Source organism: Leopardus geoffroyi, chromosome B1 (assembly GCF_018350155.1).
Source record: "Leopardus geoffroyi isolate Oge1 chromosome B1, O.geoffroyi_Oge1_pat1.0, whole genome shotgun sequence".
In the NCBI taxonomy this organism is placed as follows: domain Eukaryota; kingdom Metazoa; phylum Chordata; class Mammalia; order Carnivora; family Felidae; genus Leopardus; species Leopardus geoffroyi.
The window spans coordinates 73,891,264-73,914,484 of NC_059327.1; the positions used below are offsets into that span (position 1 = coordinate 73,891,264).

General features: G+C 42.1%; 1 protein-coding gene and 1 long non-coding RNA gene across 4 annotated transcripts in view; one reads left to right on the forward strand and one right to left on the reverse strand.

Annotated features, from left to right (window-relative positions):
• The window catches only part of TMEM131L (transmembrane 131 like), a 171,620-nt gene extending 165,344 nt beyond the window's left edge, over positions 1-6,276 (reverse strand). For all 3 annotated transcript variants that reach the window (XM_045465287.1, XM_045465278.1, XM_045465267.1), the window contains exons 1-2: positions 6,094-6,276; positions 5,323-5,393 (exon numbers count right to left, since the gene is read on the reverse strand). In XM_045465287.1, coding sequence (XP_045321243.1) covers positions 5,323-5,393; positions 6,094-6,217 — 195 coding nt within the window. In that variant the 5' untranslated portion in view covers positions 6,218-6,276. The remainder of the gene's footprint in view (positions 1-5,322; positions 5,394-6,093) is intronic.
• Positions 6,277-6,477: 201 nt separating this feature from the next.
• On the forward strand, positions 6,478-17,987 carry LOC123582922. Its single transcript, XR_006704651.1, has 4 exons — positions 6,478-6,663; positions 7,727-8,464; positions 10,048-10,208; positions 17,772-17,987. It is a non-coding gene; the product is annotated as an uncharacterized LOC123582922 (long non-coding RNA).
• The last annotated feature ends 5,234 nt before the right edge of the window (positions 17,988-23,221 follow it).

Consider the following 23,221-nt stretch of genomic DNA (forward strand, 5'->3'; position numbering starts at 1 on the left):
GCATATAAATATATATATATATGTATACATAATGAAATACTATTCAGCCATTAAAAAAACACACACACAAAATTGCACCACTTGTGACAACACGGATGGACTGATACGGCATTACGCTAAGTGAAATAAGTCAAACAGAGAAAGACAAATACTTTATGGTCATTCTCAAATACAAAATTTAAAAAACAAAAACAAATACCAAATTCATAGATACAGACAATAGACTGGTAATTGCTGGCAGGGGGTGGGGTGCAAAACGGGTGAAGAAGGTCAAAAGGTACAAACTTCCAGTAATAAAATAAGTGAGTCTCTGGGGATGTAATGTACAGCATGATGGCTAGTTAATAATACTGCACTGCATATCTGAAAGTTATTCAGAGTAAACCTTAAAAAAGTTCTTATCACAAGACAAAAAAAATGTTTTTATAATTGTGTATGGTGACAGATGGTAACTAGACTTACTGTTATGTTGTACACCTGAAACTAATATAATGTTGTATGTCGATTATACCCCAATAAAAAGTTTTAATGCTTTTTTAAAAAAATGTTTTTAATGTTTATTTATTTTTGTGAGACAGAGAGAGAGACAGAGTGTGAGCGGGTGAGGGGCAGAGAGAGAGAGAAAGGGAGACACAGAATCTGAAACAGGCTCGAGGCTCTGAGCTGTCAGCACAGAGCCCGATGGAGGGCTTGAACTCCAGAACAGTTAGATCATGATCTAGGCCAAAGTCAGACGCTTAACTGACTGAGCCACCCAGGTGCCCCAATAAAAAAAATGTTTAAGCAAAAATGTAAAAAATACTAGCGGATATGACTATTGATTATTTTTAAAGACTTCATTAAGCAAATTTTTCTAACTCAAAACAGAACATGAAAGTTATCTCTCTCAGACACAGGAACTTTATCACAACACTTTTCCTGGTCAGACTGCTAAAACTCACACAGAGCACAGGCTTTAACCCTAAACACCACCTGGGTTCAAATCACACCACTCCTTTCATATAGCCTTGGGCAAATTATTTAATGACTCTGGGCCTCAATTCCCTCATCTGTAAAAATCAAGTCATAACACTTCACAGTTTTTCATGTATTACCCTGAGTATTAATACCTCATAAAGTGCTTAAACAATGCCAGTGATATTCAACCCATGTCAGCTATTATTTTTTTTATGTTGATAGTGGAAGTAGATTAAGCCCAAAATAAATCTCTATGACAAAAAGATTTCTAAACACCAGTCAATGATTCACTGATTGGAGCAAGATGCTATTACATAACACAGTACCTGAGATAATAAAGAATTCAGATATTCAATGTACCATTTCCTGTTTCACTTTCTACTAGTTTCCGTTATCTATACCCTCAGACTAAAGGGGTAAGACATGAGTTTTTTAAAGGCAGAGACACTTTCTTATTCATCACTGTATCCCAGGGGCCTAACTGGGTCAGGCCCATGCTAAGCGTCTGCTAGATGAACAAACAAGGCCAGAAAAGCACTAAGCCCACCTCCCCCAACCCCCCACAAACAGACCAACATGATTCTGTATCAGGTAACAGCTGTTCTCACTCAGCACCAATGTCTGTGTCCCAAACCTAGCTAGGGGGGGTTAGGAGCGAGACTTCTCTTCTCAGCAAAGGCTGAATGCATTAGAACAAATTCTAGATTCCCTTCTTTCTACTAGAACTGACACAAAACAACGACAACAACACAATAATAGGAAATCAAAGCTTAAGGCATTACACCTGCCATCTTTGAAACTAACCTCATAAACAGGACAACACACTGGTAACTGCCTCTCCTCCCCTAGGAAGAACTCATGGGCTAGCCACTGAATGCCTTCTGTATGCAGAACCATGGGGCCACAATGGGCCCACCAAGCTCAAAAGCCCAAACCCTCTTACAGGAAATCCAGTTAGGGCATGAAGGCACCCCCAAGGCAAAGGAAAAACTCCAGACACCTAAGAAACTCTAAAGGAGAGAAATGACAGTGCTGCTGCCTAGTTAGAAGTCTAGAAGGACTGGCTCTTTGGGAACAGCAGGGCAATAGCATTCGTCCTTCCATTCAACAGATACATGTGGGGCCTCCTCTGCCAAGGGTCAGGCTGTAGCGAGCATCCTAGATGACTGACTGGAGCAACACACGAGGTCCGACTGCGGAAGGCCCCGAGGGCCAGAGCAGGTCAAGGGGATCAGCGGGATTTTTACTTGAAGGCGAAGTAGGAAGGTGCACAAAGCAGTATCTTGGCACACTGGCAATTTCTTCTTGATAATAAGCTAATGAAAACATTTTTTGGTTCCTAACCATCACCACTTTGGATTCAGTGTGTTGAAGGAGGGGTAAAGCCAGAAGAGGGGGAAAATTCTGTAAATCTAAGAATAAAATCGCGTTTTTTTCTTCCTTCTCATCAACACCAGGGATAGAGTTTTTTATGTTCCTACACCAAAATATCCTACCAGATAAAACAGCATCTAACAAAAAGATATGAATAATATTATGTATCTATACAACTGCAGAGTACAGGACTGAGTTATCTGCACTGGTTCAAGCCCTTCAAAGTAAGAAAGCTGTCCCATGCTCTCCAGAGACCAAATCTAGGAGTCAGCTGAGATACTGACAAAATAATAGGTAACATACATGAAGAGCTTACTAAATTCAAGATACTTTTAATCCTCGCAAAATCCTCTGAGATCAACACTGCTATTACCCCCATTTTGCAGGTGAAGAAACTGAGGACGAGGGGTGAAAAGGGATGGAACCGGGAGTCAAATCCTGGAACCCTGGACAGAATTTGGAAGATGATACCAATTCAATTGTTGTATTTGTTTTTATTAATGATGCACTCTTCTAGTTCTTGATCACTTAAAGACCCATTAGAAAAAGGAAAAAAAAAAAAAAAAAAGACGACCCAATCACCAGAAAACATTTCAAAAATAAATAACTATAAATAATTAGTGGTGGTAAATGTTAATATTCAATTCTGTAATGCCACATCTTCTGGTGCTCCCATTTCACCTATCACTGACAAATCTTAGCTTCTGAAGCTGCCTCGGAGTCTTCTGAGTGAAAGGAACCCAACCTAGAAATTAATTAAGGAGAAACCCTCAAATTTAAAAAACACCTATAAACACTCTCTTTTCAGCTGACTCCATGACACACGAGGGAGCTTTTTTTTGCGGGGGGGGGGGGAGTCAAAATACTTTGAAGAGAATTCTCTAAAAATAACTGTCTTCAGAACTCACTGCAGTTTATATGTGTATATATTATATATATGCAGTTTAGAGAGATATGCATATAAACGTGCAGTTTAGATAAATAATATAGACCCATATATATCCTCACCCCCACCCAGGTATGTGCAGGGTAAAACAGTCTCTAAAAGATACACATATAGACAGAAACGAAGTATTTAGAAAATTATTTTCAACACCAGTTTCACTTTCATTATAGCTTTGATTAAAATAGTTTAGTTATAAATGCTTCTATACTGAGTAGTCCAGAAAGACAGCTTCTAAATTGTGACTTTTTTTTTTTTACCAAAGCAAACTGTATTATCCATATAAACAAAACAAAACCAAAAATTAAGACTTTTATAAAATAACTTTCATGGCTATAAATAATATCATTAATCCTATCACAGGCCTTGACATTTCCATCTCTGAGCACAGTGACTAAATCTTCAACTAATGCTCCAACAAATCAGAGTCTATAATTTACTTTCCTTTCTGTCTGGGTTGGCTTCCAACACTAACCAGTAAGAGGGTACAGGCTACAATTGAGTAAAAATGCAAATGCATATGGATATACACCAGTGCTTCTCAACCCGGGCAATTTTGCTCCCCAGGGACATTTTGCAATGTCTGGGGACATTTTTAGCTCTCACAACTGGGGGGAAGAGGGAGGAGAAAGTGCCACTGGCATCTAGTGGGTAAAGACAGAGATGCTCTCACTGCTTGACATCCTATAGCCCCCACAACACAGAATTCTCCACCCCACAGTGTCGTTAATGCTGCTTTTGAACACCACTGAGATACACAAATATAACTATTTTTAAAAAGTAAAAACGTCAAATTTTAAATGTGGATCTTTCGGTAGAATCATGAACAATTTCTATTTAGTTCTTTTCATCTTTATGTATTTTCCAAACCCTCCCAATACACATCTGTTATTTATAATCAGAAAAAAAATCCATTTGGGAATAGACTTTTAAGAGAAGGACAGACTATTTGCTCCCCAACCCGATAAGGCTTCTTCTCAAAGGACTGGTCTCATTCAGCTTGCAGGCCCTTCAGGGAAGGTCCAAGAAAATTTTCCTCTAAAAATCACCTCTCCGCCTTGAAGCTGTTATTCATTAGCCCTGGTAAAGGGGAATATTCTGAATATCTCAAAACCAGCACTCTAATGCTTCACATAGGAGGGAGAAACTGAAATGTAAAACAGCACAGTTCTTCAGGGAACTTATAGCTAGACATCCTGTTTTTCGAAACAGCCACCAGAGACAACATAGAATTAAGTGCTGTCACCAATGTGGGAATTAATGAACATCTTAAAAACTACCACACTCAAGCTGAATATTCCCTTATAATTCAACACCCCCCAAAAAACAGTATTTGGGGTCACTACTGCTGCTGCTGTAAAGCAGTCAACAATATATTAAAATGTGTACATCTGCACTCAAATGTTAAAATTAAGCCTTCACACAATGCTTTGCAGGACCGTATCTACGTATGATGCCACATATTCTCAATGAAATGCTAGTAATTATTTTTCCACATGCAATCATTGTATCATATGGGGGAGAAACCCCCAAAACCTGAAATTCAAGTTGTTAAGAGGGTGTATCTAACACGAATTAAAGGCCCTTGGAAAAAATCCAAGACTACAATCTTTTAAAGTCACATCTTCATCGCAAAGCTACTTAACACTAATGGCAAGTGCCACTCACTAACACTTGTGAAATCAATATTCCTGTTGTCCTCAGGCACACACAGCTCCAGCTCACTTAGGGAACAGGGCACACGTCCCTCGCGCACCCAGGTCTACAGCCCGCCGAGGGGCCCGCCCTTCCCCTCCACAAGGCTGCCGCTGGCCTCGGCCCTGCTGAGGTGGCCTGGGCTCCCACCTCCTGAACTTGGGGCGGGCGTGACTCACGCCCTGTCACATGGCGCGGGAGGAGGCTGGGAAGGCCACCGCTGCCAGGTGTTCAGGCTCGGCCCGACCGTTTATTTGCCTTGCAAAGTGGCCCGAGCGCCTGTGCCGCTGGGGGGCCGACGGCCTGTCCTCCCTCGCACACCCACACCAGCCCTGTCACCTGGTCGTCCTCACCTGAGTGGGCAGCAGGAGTTCCCCTTCTTCTGCCTGCCACAGCTCCACCACGTTCTGCAAGGGCTCAATCGCTGCACGAACACCAAAAAATACACCGCATTTTAATGCACGGAAAAGAAACGCTTCCTGTTTCCCTATCATGCCCCCGTGCACTCGCCTCACCAAAACAAGTCACCCTTTCCTTCTCCAAGCGGAGGCCACCCGAGGACAAGAACACAATGGACGGGGTGCAAGCGGGCGGCCCCTCTGACATAGAGTAGGGAGCGTGCAAGGTCGGGGTTCTTGTGCTGGGCTGGGTGGGGGAACGCAGGGGGATAGCCACCCGGCGGGCCGCTCGGCTCTCCGCATCCCGCAGCATCTGGGGCTGGCGTCTGCAGGATGGGTCCTGGGCGGCCAAGCTCGAGGAACAAAGCTGCAGGAAGCCGGGCCGCGGCGGGGCCCCAGCGCGCGCCACACAAAGCGGGGGCTGCGCCCGGGGCGCCCGGGGCTCGCGCACAAAGGCTCCGGGGCGCGTGCGGCTAGCGGTCCGCGCCGCTGTCCCCAAGCTCCGCGACTGCCCAGCTTTCCGTTTGTCTGAGGGCGGGGGGCGCGGGAGGGGACGCTGTGGTTAGAAAATGTTATCAGCCGAGAATTGCAACCGCTTTCCTTCCTCCTCCTGCCCCTTTCCCCTTCCTCCCCTCGCCCTCTTATAGATTTCAGCAGTTCCCTAAAAGAAAGAGAAGGGGGGGGCGGGGTGGAGAAGGAGAGCGAGCACAGCGGCGCAAGGCTGACCTTGTCCCTGAGCCCCTCCCGGGCGACAGCAGGGCAGGAGGACCTGGAAGACGCCCAGCAGGAGGTTCACGGCCGCGGCGGTGCGGCAGTAGCAGCCCGGCTGCGGGCGTCGGAGCCCCGCCATGCTGGTGCTCGCGCTCCTCTCGGGTGCTCGCCGCGCTCGCTGTTCGCTCGCTGGCGCCGGGGCTGCCTCGCCCCGGGCCCGCCCCCGCGCCGCCCCGCCCCGCCCCGCCCCGCGCCGCCCCCGCCCCCGCCCCGCCCCCGCCGCAGCCGCCGCCGCTGCCGCCGCCGCCGCAGCTGCTGCAGCTCCGGCCCCGGGCGCGCCGCTCGCTCTGCGCGCGTGTGCGCCACAGATAGGGAGGGACGGAACGCGGCGGGGCGTGGGGGAACGTGGACAATGCGAATGCTGCGGCCCTGGGCGCCCCGCCCGGGCGCCGACCACACGGCTGCGGGCCCGCCCCACAGCGCCCCGCGGCGTCCTTCCCAAATCTGCGGTCCCCAGGCACTGTCTGCGGCTGTGACGGGGTCTCTTAGAGCTGTCGGGAGAGACTACCAGGCCACTGTCGCCAAGTGCGATTTGAGGAACTTTCGGGTGGTTTCCTCTTTGTTTGGGCACGCTGGCACAGTCGGGTTATTACCCACGAAGGAGGAGGGCGGTGTTGGGGGGGCGGGGGTGGGAGTGAGGAGTCGCCGGGCCAGAGGCCTCAGACAGGATATTAGTGGAAATAATGCAGTGGTTGTCAGGAAACGCTAGTGCAGCCACATGGCTACTGCCAGTTATGCAGCGAGGATATCCGGTGGCTGCAAAGTCTGTAATTTAAAATAAAAAGAGCTCTCCCAAGACCCGAGAGGCTGACCTCAGCGAGGCGTGGCGGTGGTGCGCCTGACAGCCTCCGAGAAGACGGCCCAGGTTGTGACAGGTGGGGAAGCCTCTTCCTAGGGCATTTATAGCTGCAAAGACCCTGCAAATACTCCCTTAGGATTCATACTGCAAAATTCAGCCAGCCTCCTCGGAAACATGGTTGAGGTCGAGGTCGGTTGCCTGTTTCTAACATTAACTGGGTAATATACATAATACCTGAAAATGTATTTTCTAGCCCCATTATTTGATGCCTATAACCAAAAAGTACGTCTAATATCTGAGATCCCATTTAAGTTTAATATCATGCCTTTGCCAACGGTACCACAAACAAAGGTTTTATTCAGGAATCGCTTTGCATAAGCTGGAAGTATTGGCAGTCTTAAGGTTTTTTTTAACTAGTTTGGTGCTTCCAGGGTAGTTTGTGTGAAATTCAGAGAATTTGAGCAGTGTAGAATAAGGAGAAGTGACTGGGGCACACCTGTCTGTTTACATTGATCCTCTATTTAATTGTTTCTGGTGCCTTACAGTCTAGACAATGGAAAAGCAGTGGTCAAAATAGCAGGAGGGATGCCAAAGAAGAACTAAATCAATCATGGATCCTTTTCTCCCAAGGAAAAAGTCACTTTGCCTTATCCAACTTCAAGACCCCAGTATTTTCTCAGTTCCTTGTCTTTTTCCTGTGTTCCCTGCCAGCATCTCCCTTTCTGTAGCAAGGATCGCCAGTCCCATCCTAATGAGTCTTTTTTTTTTTTCTTCGTTTTATTTCTCTAGGTTTGTATTTCCCCTTGAGCTCTGAAGATTCTCCTCTGTGTTAAGGGGCTGTCTTCTGTCAAAAAATACTTGCCAGAGCCCAAGGAGACAGTAACTGCACCTTCAAAGTTTGTTTTTAAATGAATATTCTGTCATTGGCCTATTTATTTACAATATGTATTTTTAAGTCCTCTCATGACTTAGAATGGAAAACAAGCAAACATTGATGAACATGAAACAGGTTTCATGAAACAAGTTTAATAAAAAGTCATGGTACAAACTTTTTTACTATTTTTTTTCTTATTGCTAATTTTTAAACTATCTTACTTTTTTACTAAAAGTCTTTCCCACAATAACCAGTATCACACAATCAATGAAAATGACTTAAAGGAGGAAAATTGCTGTGGACCATTATTAAAAAAAACAGCTCTATTTTGTTCTCGTACTGAAACTTTTTGAAGGCCAGCTTGATTTTCAAGTTGTGATCTTGTGGGCTTTACAAAGTGGGTAATGCTATTTGACTGTTGTTCAAAAAGCCAGAAGCATGTATCTGAGTGCCATGGGGTTGGAGAGGGATACAGGATTACACAGCTGTCTTCTTAGATAAATCTGACCTACTTAGCCTTCTCTGGAGGTATTTTTCATGCTGACTCATGAACAACAGGAAAGTTATGGCCCATTAAGTAGCATCCATGTTTTGAAGTAAACTTCTTCTCCAAAGAAGACTCCTGTGTCATTGATGCCATTATTTGCCTGCAGGTAATAAATATTCTTTTGTCACAGAATATTAGAGTTGGAAAAATTTGGCTATTAAATAATAGCACAACTGCATCATTTTACAGAAAGAGAAACTGAAGCCCAGAAAGGATGAGAAATATCCGAGTTATAGTAGCAAAGTTATGGAGAAGTATGTATAAATAATGTTAACTAAAGAAAAAAAAATTAATGGAAACATGAATTAACTCAATATGCGAATTATAAACACAAAACTAAGCATGGAAGAGGCACTGAGGAGATACCTTACTAGAGTTTATCATTTTTTTTAAGTGTAAAATGTGATGATTTAATTATACATTGTGAAGTGATTACCACTATCAAGTACATGAATACATCTATCACCTCCCATAGCTACCTTTGTGTGTGTGAAAATCTACTCTCCTAACAAATTTCAAATATACAGTAGAATATTATTAACTCTAGTCTCCATGTTGAATATTAGATCCCCAAAACTTAAAAAAAATTTTCTTTTATTTAAATCCAAGTTAGTTGACATATAGTATAATAATGGCTTCAGGAATAGAATTTAGTGATTCTCCACTTACATATAATACCCAGTGCTCATCACAACAAGTGCCCTGCTATCCCCATCCCCCCACCCTACACTCCCTTGAGCAACCCTCAGTTTGTTCTCTGTATTTAAACGTCTCTTATGGTTTGCCTCCCTCTTTGTTTTTATCTTATTTTTCCTTCCCTTTCCCTATGTTCATATATTTTATTTCTTAATTCCACATGAGTGAAATCATATATTTGTATTTCTCTGACTGATTTATTTCACTTAGCATAATTATTCTAGTTCCATCCACATTGTGGAAAATGGCAAGATTTCATTCCTTTTGATCAAGTAATATTCCATTATGTGTGTGTGTGTGTATATATATATATATATATATATATATATATATATATATGTATGTATATATACCAAATCTTATTTATCCATTCATCAGTAGATGGATATTTGGGCTCTTTCCATAATTTGGCTATTGTTGATAGTGCTGCTATAAACATTGGGGGAGTTTATCAATTTTAAGTTAGATCCATATAAGTTAATTTAAACACATGTGCACATACACACACACATCTACCTAGCGGGTAGCTGGATGGCTCAGTCGGTTGAGCACCTGACTCTTGATTTCCACTCAGGTCATGATTGCATGGTTTCATGAATTCACACCCCACTTTGGGCTCTGTGCACTGACTGCGTAAAGCCTGCTTGAGATTCTCCTTCTCTCTCTACCCCTCCCCCACTTGCACTCTGTCTCCCTCAAAATAAATAAATAAACTTAAAAAAATTAAAAAATAAAACACATACACACACACCTAGGAGCGCTTGGCTAATTCAGTCCAAAGAGCATGCAACTCTTGATCTTGAGGTTGTGAGTTCAAGCCCCATCTTGGGTATAGAAATTACTAAAACATTAAATAAATAAACTTAAGAACCCCTCCCCCCCCTCCCACACACACCTAAAATTGACTAAATCTACACTCATTTTAAGATATACAAGATGTTGACCATGCTTTGGACTTAACTGCACTCTTGTTTTTTTTCTTAATGAGTATAGATGAAAACCAAGCAAGTCTATAAATGTGAGTTACATCTCAACACATTCTACATAAAATTGACAGTGAAGCATCAAGTCCAAATCACCTGTCTCTAGTCTAGAGAAGATTCAACACACCAGGTCACATGGTGGGTTGTAAAGACTGAAAGAGATACTATATGGTAAGCATCTAGTATACGTGTTAATATATGCCAGTAATGATATTATCTTGCATGCACATTGTGGGGACATGCCAGACCTTTCTTGAATATGGTAAATTTGATACTGATATTCAATTATTTTAATTACCTATTCATTATCCCTGATCCTTTATAACTCAGACATGCTGGAAATGGGAATGTTTAATGAAAATGTACATGTAACAGCTGTTTGCTATCTATCTATTTTGGGCTTCACCCCAATCACAACAATAAAACCAAGGGTTTCATGAAACAACCACTACCATCTTTGCTAGGATCCGAGCCTCATCTTCCCTGGGAAGAAATGCCCAGAGGGATGGCTCTTGAAAGCAGAAACCTAATGGTTTTGGTCAGGTACCTTTAAGATGCAAATTGTCCCCTTAAGGGGACCCAGCATATGCTAACTTTATTCCATTTATCCATTTATTCCATTCATCTCAAGAAGCCTCGATTAGGTGCACTGGATAAAGTTTCTCTCCTTTCTCAAACGACTCTGTTGTGTTAAACAATGGTCCTTTACCATTATGAAAATACCAAGCATCAGTATTCATAGTTAAAAATAGTCATCTTTCTCTCCGTTTTTTTTTCAAAACTCATAAGATTGTACAATGAAAAGGATACATTTCACTGTATATAAAGTAAAAATGATAAAGTTTTTAATTAATAAATTTTTAAGAAATTAAAGACAAAATTTTTAAAGATAGGTTAGACTGTGATTTATACAGGATGCCTTGGATGTGGTCATGCTAAAGGTTTAAATATGATTAAATGATATTAAATATGATACATGAGTGAAAAACAAAAAAAAAAGTAAACAAAACAAAAAAGTAGTTACCTTCCCAGTAGTCTACATTGTGACTTGGCATGGTTATTCGGCTTAGTTCTGGTCAATGAGATACAAGCAGACCTCTACTAACATGGCTCCAAAGAAAGCTATTGCTTTCATGATGAAAAGGAATAGACTCAGCTAGTACAGTCCTTTTACTCTGTGTCCTTTTTCCTCCTGGACTATAAACGTAATGCCCAGAGATTTGCAGCCAGCAGGTAAGCCTGAGGAAGAAAGCTACCTTTCTTTTTGATGGCCCCAAGAAATGATGCTTATCACTTAGCATACTAGTTTATTCTCCAAAGGACAGTGCCATCACCAGATACATCACATTAGGTCTATGTGGATGGCACTCGTGACACGTGTGACATACAGCTCTAAGTACTGTGAGATCTTCCCCATACCTCCTCAGTCTGCTTTGCAGGCTCTTGCCTCTCTGTTCAACCTCTAAAAGTAAGAGTACTCTAGGGCTTGGTCTTTAAATATAGGCCCCAAGTCTTTAAATATCTATAAGCTAAGGAGTCCCAAGTTAGAATTTTAGGCTTAACCTGAAGTCCACATTCATATTCCCAGCTGCCTACTTGTCATCTCCACCTGAATGTTGAATAAGCATCTCAAACCTAACATGTCCTACTTGTTTCTACCCATCCAAAGCTGCACATCCCCAGTCTTCCTAACTTCAAGTACGTTGCAGTAGCATCTACCCAGTTGCTCAAGCCAAAAGCCAAAGTGTCACCCTTAATCCATATTTTCTTTATACCCTTAAATCTAGCAACAAGTCATACCACCTCCAGAACATTCCTCATACTTATCCTTTCTGAACCACTACCCTGATGTAGGAGTGCCTCATCCCTCACATAGACTCCTACCATTGCCTTCTACTGGTTTCTCTGCTTCCACTCTCTCCCCTTACATCTGGTTTTCCAACAGCCAAGATGATCTTTTAAAAACAGAATTCATCTGGCAGCATTCCATCTAACAAATGGAGGATCACTCTGAGGAGTTATAAAAATTAAAAAAAAAAAAAAAAGCAGATTATGTACAAAACCCTGCAGTGGTTTCCTAGAAGCTTAGAATAAAATCCAAACTCCTTTCCTTGTCCTGCAGGAAGTGAGATCTGGCTCCTCCTCGCCTTTCTAACCACATCTTCTACCAGTCTTCCCCTTGATAACTGTTCTTCAGCCCAGGGGCTTTTGTGTTCCCCAAGCCTACCAGACTTGACCCCCATCTCAGGGCCTTCACACTTGCTGTTTCTTCCATGTGGGAAGCTCTTTGTCTCATTGTCCCACATCTGGCTCCTTCTCATCATTTACATAGGGCTGCTACATAAGGTTGTGTATAAAGAGCCAAGGAATAGGGACTGACATCAGCTCTCTGATTCACCAAGCCACGCTCTGGCTCGAGGATGCCCACAGTGAGAAGAATCTTATTCTGATTCCACAAAGGCACGGACGGATGGCCAAACCCCGTGCCTATTTTGTGTCCTCCTGGACGGAGGACCTTTTTCCAATCAAAATATTATTTCTTATGTCTAAGAAGAAGGTAGAATGAACAGTCACTGGGCAACAATTTTACATGCATTTCTTATTTAAAAACATAACAGGATTAGTCTTATTGTCCCCGTTTTACATGTTAAACAGTAAGATTGAGAGAAGTAAATTGTTAATGCAGAGTTAAAATTGGACTCTAATTCCATTGTACCATAGTGTCTTTAAAGATGAAGGAGCAAGAACTCACTTGGAAGCTTCCACTTTTTTCATGTTTTAATTCTACTTCTTATTTTCAGATTGTTGTAGGAAAGTTAGAACAATCTACAAAAGCCCAACTATAGTCATTAAAAATAAATTATGATTGCTGCATATAGATACAAAACATACCCCACCTACACACCCTCCAGGTAATAAATTAAGATCAATATGAAATCCAGTAAAACCTGTCATTTTACTTTTGAGTCTCCACACTTTTGGAGATACAGTTCTTATCCTTCTGACTTTTGTACTTACTTGCTTGCTTATAGTGTATTTGGGAAAGTTATTTGTATAAACTTCTAAAATAGTGGCTGCATTAACTTATTTAATTGTTTATACTTATTAAAATCTTCTACTTGGGAAGTCAAAATGCAGACCAATGAGTAGGATTTATTTTTCTCTTCCTTGCCGAGTTTTTTTCCTTCCTTGTTGTTTTTGAAAAGATATGACTGGACTTCAGAAGGTTGGCAAGAATTGCACTTCTGTAAGTCGAGTCAATTTCTTGATGATCTTGGAAAAATATTTTTTAAGGACTTAAACTATAAAGCCAGGACACCCCCTTAATCTGAGAAGCAGAAATAGTAAGTACTTTTTCAGCTGTATTTCACAGTCTGAAGTGATTCCTTGTAACTCAACTTCCTTTCTTAGAAATAATGAAAGATAACCCTCATATAGCGCTTACAACCTGCCAAGCCCTATCCTAAGTCCTTTGCATATATTAAGTCATTTAATCCTTCCAACAACCCAATGAGATGGGTATTATTATTATCCCTATTTTACAGATGGAGAAATTGAGGCACAGATAGGTAAGGTACAACTTAGTTGCCCAAGGCCACAAATCAGTAAGGGTACAGAGCTGAAATCTAAGCCCAGGCGTCTGTCTCTGGAATCCATGTCCTTGACCACCAGAGCAATACTATCTTTATACCTTCAAGTGATTGGGAGGGTAGTTATGATCACTTTTGTACTATTGGTGAGCATTAGAAATGTATGCAAAATGCACTGAAATTAGAGACGCTGAAAATAAAGGCCATCATGGCATCAAAAATCTAACAAATTGTTAAGAGGATGTCAATACCGAATAGCCAACGTCTAGTCATTGAATGTGTCATAGTTCCAGAAATAATGGCATTCTCAGTCATGGAAATGAGTCTATCTAGGTAAAGTAACCTTGATATATTATATGAATTAAGTTATATGAACCCATGTTGGCTGAGGAAGCTCCCCAAACTAATACCATATACCACTTTCCACAGCGAGATATAATCTTAATAGTAGTACTTTTTCAACAATACTTACATGATTCACTCACCTGAGCACTCTAACTGCAATTTTGGAAAATATGCTTCACGACCTTGAACAAAGCACTTCACCTCCCTGCACCTGTTTTCTTACCTGTAAAATGAAGCCATTAAACAATATGATCTTTAAGACCCTTTCCATGCCTAACATTATATGATTTTCTGTCCCGACCTGATAGCTTGGAAGCAAGAAGCCTGAACTTTTTTGGTTGTCATTTCTTACTGTTTCAAAATCCACTGAGTAAAGCAACTTCACAGCTTCCTGAACTTGCATGCTTTCAGATTACAATCATGTTAAGTTTGGCATTTAAAGTTCAAATCAAAAGTTGCCCCGTCAGCAGCAGGGAACCAGATATTATGGAGAAGAAGTAGTAAAGGGGAGATCTGTTCTTTCCTTAGGTACACACCTGATTTGCCAGTGTAGGACCACTTAGCAAAGCATACAGTCGGTAACATCTAATGTCCTATCTATGGGGTCTGGAGTAAGTTATTTAACCTCTCTGTGCCTTAGTCTGTCATTTGTAAAACAGAGATGATAACCATCTACCTCACAAGTTGTGGCAGAGAAATGAGTCTATGTGAGCCTGGAGAAGGGTGTCTGGCACATAGTAAATGCCACATAATGTTTTGTTATTGCTCTTGTTTCCTATATTAAATTTTTTTTTTCAACGTTTATTTATTTTTGGGACAGAGAGAGACAGAGCATGAACGGGGGAGGGGCAGAGAGAGAGGGAGACACAGAATCGGAAACAGGCTCCAGGCTCTGAGCCATCAGCCCAGAGCCTGACGCGGGGCTCGAACCCACGGACCGCGAGATCGTGACCTGGCTGAAGTCGGACGCTTAACCGACTGCGCCACCCAGGCGCCCCTGTTTCCTATATTAAGAGAAACAAAATAAGAACCGGAAGAAGGTAAAGCCTAAGAGTCTGGATGGGCACTCAAGAGAGAAGCTCAGGCAATGGCTCATAGAAGGCTTCTGCCAAGTTACCTTTACTGCCAGGCCAATGTGAAACAAAAGCCCTCATACTGTGAAAATACCCCCATTTCAGTTCATCTATGTATTTATTTATTTTTAATTTTTTTTCTTACATTTATTCTTTTTTGTAAGAGAGAGAGAGAGTGCATGTGCCTGAGTGGGGGAGGGGCAGAGAGCGAGGGAGACAAAGAATCTGAAGCAGGCTCCAGGCTCTGAGCTGTCAGCACAGAGCCTGATGTGGGGCTCGAACTCACCAACTGTGAGATCATGACCTAAGCCGAAGTCGGACACTTAACCAACTGAGCCACCCAGGCACCCTATCAGTTCTTCCATTTAGACACATGTTTAAATTCCAGGCTCCTGAGCCAATACAGGGCTTTCTTACTCTTCCTTCAGCTGCAAAGTAAAGCTGACCACTACTTGAAAAGGGAACATCTTGAGTAAGTTCTGATCTGTTTACTTTTGTATGATCTCCCTCCCCTTTCAAGAAATAATAATAATAGGAGCACTTACTTACACAGGCAGAGGTGAAGTAACTTCCCAAGGTCACAGCGCTAAGTGGCGGAGTCAGAATTCAAACCGGGGCTGTCTGGCTCCAGAATGTGCACTTGTATGCTAGTAACCATGACATTTTGCTGCAAGACTACATTCAGTGTGTGTGTGTGTGTGTGTGTGTGTGTGTGTTGGAAGGTTGGAAGAAGAGAATAAAGTACACTCTAAAGGACTTGAAAGGAACACTGCTGCATCATTGAAAAATACACTCACACAGAGTACCAAACATGACATCTGACTCTGCATCATGCTAAACGGAGGCACCCTGTGCACCTTGCTCAGGAAAGAAGCTGCAGACACATGATCGGGGGGCCCTCCACTGGTGTAGTGCAACTCACACCCCTCCCAGGCCCCTGGCTGGTCACGGCAGCCCTTACAGGACAGCAGGCCCTGTGGCTCAGAAAGAGAAACCAAGGGGGAGGCAAACAGAAGGCACGGCTCGGGACACAACCTGAGGCAAGTCAGCCGCCAACAATAGCTTGGAGGTAACAGCAGAAACATCTTCAACTGGAGTGCAGCTCTGAAGTCGGAGGACTCCGACCGGCAGGAGGCAAAGGGGCAGAATCACAAACAGTGGGTGCGCAAACCTCAAGCCGTGGTTTCCACAACTGCAGCCAGAAGGCTGTGCAGAAAACCTCCAACATCAGCCAGCAGCTCTTCTAGAGATCTGGATCCCCAGAAAGTAGTGAGAGGTGCGAAAGCACTGTCCAGGACTCATGAGACTGAGGTTCTGGTCCTAGCTGGCTCCGTGCCCTTCTGCAATATATATTTACATACTTACAGAAAGGTACAGAACACATATGCAGTTTCCTCCACAAGCAGCACATCAAACTGGAAGTTGTAGGTCAATTACTTGGAGTGTCGGAGGTTACTAAATTGGATAAGAGACTTTGGCAATCATCTGTGTGTGGAGGAAGAAGTATCTACACTATAGCAGTGGCAGTTATTTTGCTAAATAGCAATCAAGAGTTTTTCCCTACCAACATGTAGGCAAATTCTTTTGAGTCAGCCCAATAGATGTGAAGGAAGGACCAATCCCACTCCCCTTGGAAATTATTTTTGCTATATATAAAAAATTACCGGGGTGCCTGGGTGGCGCAGTCGGTTAAGTGTCCGACTTCAGCCAGGTCACGATCTCGCGGTCTGTGAGTTCGAGCCCCGCGTCGGGCTCTGGGCTGATGGCTCAGAGCCTGGAGCCTGTTTCCGATTCTGTGTTTCCCTCTCTCTCTGCCCCTCCCCCGTTCATGCTCTGTCTCTCTCTGTCCCAAAAATAAATAAACGTTGAAAAAAAAAAAATTACCTTGGTCATATTTTATATTAATAGATCAGCCTCACTTAGAAGCACAGATTAAGATAACTGTGCAGTATCATTTTATAATGATTAAATTAACAACAATAACAACAAAGCACCCCACAAAAAAACAAATTATTATAAAACCCAGTTTGGACAAGATTCAAAGAAGCCAACATTTTACATTGTCAGGGATGGGATGAGTTGATACTTTTTCTTAAAGGCAGCCCAAATACAGAATAAGAGCCATAAAAATGACCATAACCTTTGAAATGTATTTTGAGAAAATAATTTTAAATAAAAGATAATTTTGTAAGATACGGCAATGTTATTTAATGGTTCCAAAATGGAAACAGCCCAAATAAATCCACAAATGTGGAAATGGCAAAGATACTTATGATAGAATCGGTACAATAAAAAGCATATAAATGGGTTTTTTTAAACACTGTAAAAAGAAAAACGCACACACACATAAGGTCGAAAAAGAAGGGATTTCTAGGCAATGAAAGCAGGAAGGCGTAGAAGATAGTGTCTCACGTGGGCAGAATGGGGGTTCATGAAAGAGTGCAGCTCCACTTGGAAGGGGTGTAAGTGCCAGGGTCAGGGATGAGCTTTGTCAGTTTAAACACAAACTAAAAGGCCCATGGGAAGCCATGATCATAAGCAATTTGTTTATGCATTTTTCTATTGAATGATTTTAAATTTTCAGTTGTGAGGAGAAAAACCGGCACGTGGTTTAACAGGAAGACCATAGAGCAGGTCATCAAAGAGAAGGTGGGCACAGGGCAGTCGGTGTTGGTTACCTAAATGGGAAAGGGGATCAATGACTGGATTTTCCTCTGCTTTTTCAGTGAGCAGATAACTAAAGAGGTCCCTGAAACAAGAAGCTGGTACACAGGCCAGTGTCTCAAAGGGAGCAGGGTTCTGAGCAGGAAATGGCTAAGACAGTCTCCAGTTGTCAGAGGAAGTTGATGTAATGAAGGCAAGACTACGGGAAAATGTTGCTCAATTATTAAGACCAAATACTTCAGATCACCTCTGAAGAAGCCCAGATGTTATCTCAGAACAAAAAGGTAAGAGGCTGAGAGGATTAGATAAAATATGTGCAGAAGTGCTTTGCCAACTGAGAAATGCTTTATAAATACTTGCCCTGGAGATAAGGGCTTCACTCTAAAAGACAAAACAAAGCAAAACGACAACAAAAAAACAAACAAAAAGATTGCAAAATTAGCCAGTGTGTTTTTAAACTATAATTCTAAATCAATTATTTATAAATTCTTATAGTTCTAATTTTGAAGAAGAGTTGGTAAAATCATAATCTTTTTTCTATTTGAAGCTATGATTTTATCTTGATCATTTAACCATTTTGGCTCTTTCCAGATTTTTGGTAATCTATAAGCCAGCCCTAATTAAATTGATCATGTTGTGAATTAGTGAAATAGTCTAAAAACACCAAAATTGGCCATGATTGCCTCAATGATTTTTGTAGTCTTAATATTTTAAATCAAATGACCACCTAATCACACATTCATGCAGGCATTCATTCAGGAAAATTGCAAGAGAGACGATGTGTCTAGGTAGTAAGGCAATAGAAAGGTACAGAACAGTAAAGACTTTAAAAAAATAAAAATATGAAAATAGGGTTACGTTACATAAATTGTTCTTTCTGCTGATCTCCGTGAGTAAATAAATAACTTAAATCTTTTCAAAGAACACCATTTGATCGCTCTTGCCTAATCTTAGCATTTGGCTTTGTGAAGCCTGCTGAGTTGTGCTAGCTAAATGCTTGCACTTACACGCACTTACATGTTTCCTCAATGTTTGGTCCGCCAGGGCCAAGAGTCAGCTTCTACCTCATGCCTCAGGGATATCAGGTTTCAACTCATATCGTCTGCATATTGTATACCTCCCCTCGTGCCTCATTAAAAGGAACACTTTCCATTTACTTTTCTTCTTGTGACTACTGGGTCCAGGGTTGTTTTCTTTCTCTACTGTTGTTAAACATCACCTGTATCATTAAGCCCAGATGTACAAAGGTATAGAGCAACACTTCTAGCTGAGAAAGGTAGTCATCTTGACTAGATAGCAGTTTATCCATGCGATGAAAGTACCATTTCATTTTTGATGGCCTTCATTTAGCATTTGTCGCTGGGGCTGGGTTTTGTGTTGCCTTTATAAACACACACACACACACACACACACACACACACACAGCCTAGTTCTTTTTAGGCGCTTCTCCAGCTGTGAGTTTAGCAAGGCTTCCTGCTAATGGGGAGACAGAATTACAGCTCCAAACATTCCCCTGCCACTGATCCAGAACATGTGTTATCATATCACACACTGTCAATTGATTCCAAATCCCTGCCAACAGGGCACAGTCTGCATTCCAAATATCTAAGGCCCTGGGACAGTGAATTATAAAATAGAAATATGCTATGCTTTCTCCTTTAATTTGGTGCACACATGACTAAGTTTGCTGAACATTTTTGATTCTTAGAATACGTTTGCTTTTTTTTCCCCCTGAAAACATAGAACAGCCTACAAAATCTCTGTACCTTAGTGGCAATAGACTTATTCTGAAGATCCCCAGTCTCCTCCGTGTCACTTCCAATCTCTTGGTAAAGGTTGGTTAACAGGAAATAGGGCAAGATGGAAGGGAGCTCACATTTAGGATAATAAAGTGACTCTCATTCAACTGATGAGAGACATAAACAGTCTGACTATGATGGTCCCACGGGAGTAGAAGGCTAAGATTTCAAATGCTATATAAACAGTTGCAAATCTCTGCAATTACTCTACAAATGGACTCCTAGCGCACATGGCAATGTCAGGAATAAACATATTTTCAGTTCTGTGCTATCCTGTATTGATGACCTGAGTTACCATTGATTTATTCCTTATTTAAAATAAGTGTATAAAACAATTCAAAATAAGTGCAGTGAACAAACATGGCTAAAACTTTATTTTTGTGATTATTGAGGACTGGAGAGTGGGGGCAGGGAGAAGAGAGACCAAGTGTCACTGGCAACCTGGCATTGGGAACATCTTGGGGATAAGCAGGAAAGTTGGACTCCTCAGAAGTCCTCAGCCCCAAAATGTCCGAAGAGCCCCAACTTGGTTACTATGGTGATACCATTCCATTCCAGTAATTTCACCTGACAAGGTCTCTGTTGTCTCTTCACTCTTGAACATTAGCCCATCCCACTCTTCTCTGACCCAGCTCTTCCTCATTAGATCCTAAGAAACAACCACATATGCACACATAAGAACAGGCAGTTAATACTTTGTGACAAGCGAGTTAATGCCAGAGGGTGAATTGCCAGAGCAAGTACTCAAACTTCACAGAAGAGGATGCTGCATATTTTCAAATCAAATCTCATTATACATGGCAGAGTCCTGGTGTAATGGTGGCCTGGCCTGGTTTTCCCTCAATGTATTAGCTCGTGCTAAGAAAAAAAAAAAATCTGGACAGCTGCATAATTACCCCAAATTGTTTTCAAATTGGTCTGGGACAACGAAGACATAACTCCACTAGCCTTCAAGAGGCCTGGCCTCCAGGATCAGCTTATGGTCAACCGAGTGAGATCATGCAAGCCACTTACACTTGCTAGGTCTGTAGTTCTTCAACAACAAAATGGAGGAGTTGCGCGGGCGGTGCATGGTCTCAAATCCAGAGACTCTTTTCTTATTGGTCCCTTCTTCTCTGAGATGAAGGATTTTCCTGCTCACTTCTAGGCCTATTTGTTTGATATTGCTCATTCAAAACCTTTAGGGAACGGAAACAATAATGTGTGAAGTAGGAGTGTACATTATCAGAATAAAGGAACTTTAACCTTATTATATGATTTTTAAAAGATAAAATTATGTCTACTTGGGAGAGACAATACATAAGATTATAATAGGAAAGACTAATTCATCTATTTAAGTATAATAGGTGTTTTCATTTCCTGAAAAGCCAAATTATGAACACTGGGTATAAAACTAGATTTAAATTCGGGGCACCTGGGTGGCTCAGTCGATTAGGTGTCCGACTTCGGCTCAGGTCATGATCTTGCGATTCATGGGTTCGAGCCCCACGTCGGGCTCTGTGCTGACAAGCTCGGAGCCTGGACCCTGCTTCGGATTCTGTGTCTCCTTCTCTCTCTGCCCCTCCCCCGCTCGTGCTCTGTCTCTCTCTCTCTCAAAAATAAACAAACATTAAAAAAACTTTTTTAAATTAGATTTAAATTATGTAACAATAAAAGTGGATTCTTCTCAAATGTCAAGACATATCTATGTATTAAAAGTCCCTCTTGAGAAATGTTCTCCTATGTTTATTTCTACTTATTCGAGTACAACATATATCATGGCCAGCATTTTGCTGTAAAAGCCACTGACTATAAGCACTTGGATTCATTGACCTGAGTCCAAAGCCAGAATGTTGGAACTCTCCAGAAGGAAGGAGGTCTGCTCTAATCAGTCGTAAGATGAGAGTAGTTGAGAACCATTTGTAGCAGGGCTGGATAAATTTCTTCTGCATAACTCGAGGAGGGGATGGGCAGCGGTAGTGAAAGACATGATTTGAAATAGGGAGGTCAAGGTGGGCCTCATTTAAGAAGATAACAACTTGAGGGGCACCTGGGTGGCTCAGTCAGTTAAGCATTCAACTTCGGCTCAGGTCGTGATCTCATGGTTCATGAGTTTGAGCCCCACGTCAGGCTCTGTGCTGACAGCTTGGAGCCTGGAGCCTGCTTTGGATTCTGTGTCTCCCCTTTTCTCTGCCCCTCCCCCGTTCTCTCTCTCTCTCTTTCTCTCTCTTAAAAATAAACATAAAAAAAAAAGATAACAAGTTGAGCAGGAGTCAAATTTGCAGGTATCTGGGGAAGAGCATTCCAGGCAGACTGCAGCCAAGACCTTGTGGCAGGAGAATGCCTGCAAGAGGCCAGTGTGGCTGGAGAGGGAGAGTGTGCAAGAGATCAGAGAGCAAAGAGCAGAGTGGGCGTCGGGCATATCAGACAGCACCTCACAAGGCTGCCGTCAATGCTGTGAAGTATACTTTTACTTCACAGAAACATGGGGAGTCATAAAGGGTTTTAAGCGCAGTGACCTGACCTGACATGAGGGTAAGGATGAAACAAACCAGGTTGGAGGCTAATGTGGTAATCTAGTCTAAAATTTATAGTGGCTTGGAACAGGTGTTGGCAGTGGATGGGCTGAGAAGTAGTCAGATTCTAGATATGTTTTATAAGTAGAGTTAACAGAGGCGCCTGGGTGTCTCAGTCAGTTAAGCGTCTGACTTCTGCTAGGTCACAATCTCATGGTTCATGAGTTCGAGCCCTGTGTTGGGCTCTGTGCTGACAGCTCAGAGCCTGGAGCCTGCTTTGGATTCTGTGTCTCCCTCTCTCTCTGCCCCTCCCCCACTCACATTCTGTCTCTCTCTCTTAAAAATAAACACTAGTAAAAAATTTTTTCAGTAAAATTAAGATTTCCCAACATAGATTAGATATGGGAGATGAAAGGGAAAAAGGGAGCCAAGAATGACTCCAAACTTTTTGTCCTGAGCAACCAAGAAAGTAGAGTTGTCATCAACTGAGACGGCAATAAAATGAAATACCCAAGGAACCCACAAATCTGTATTTTTCCTACTTAAAAACAATATTTACTTAGCTCTTACTATTTGCCAGGCACTGTGCTAAGCATTTTATTTAAACATAATAATGATGCTGCAAGTTATGTACTAGTAACTACCATTCACAGATGGAGAATCTGAGGCTTAGAAAGATTAAGTTAGTTGCCCGCAGTCATACAGTTAGCGGGTGGAGCGCTAAAATTTGAACGTAGAAGGAGCCCCCACTCTTTTCTCAGTATCTAATACCACCACTCTACCTGGTCAGGTAATATTCTATTTACTTTCCTCTCTCAACTGAGTCCTCTCGACTTCTAAAGTGCAGGAATTCGTCACAATTATCTGGGTATGACACTGTGTACGATTTAGAACAAGTCCTCAGTTTGTGGAAAATCAAGCCCAGGACTTATCTCAGCTAGTAGCAAGAGTACCTACATCAGAGAAATGCAAATCAAAAATCACAATGAGAGGTCACCTCACACCTGTCAGAATGGCCAGTGTCAAAAAGACAAGAAATAACAAGTGTTGCCTTTTAGTTTTGTTGATTGTTTCCTTTGCAGTAAAGAAGCTTTTTATCTTGATGAGATCCCAACAGTTCATTTTTGCTTTTAATTCCCTTGCCTTTGGAGATGTGTCAAGTAAGAAATGGCTGTGGCTCAGGTCAGAGAGGTTTTTTTTCCTGCTTTCTCCTCTAGG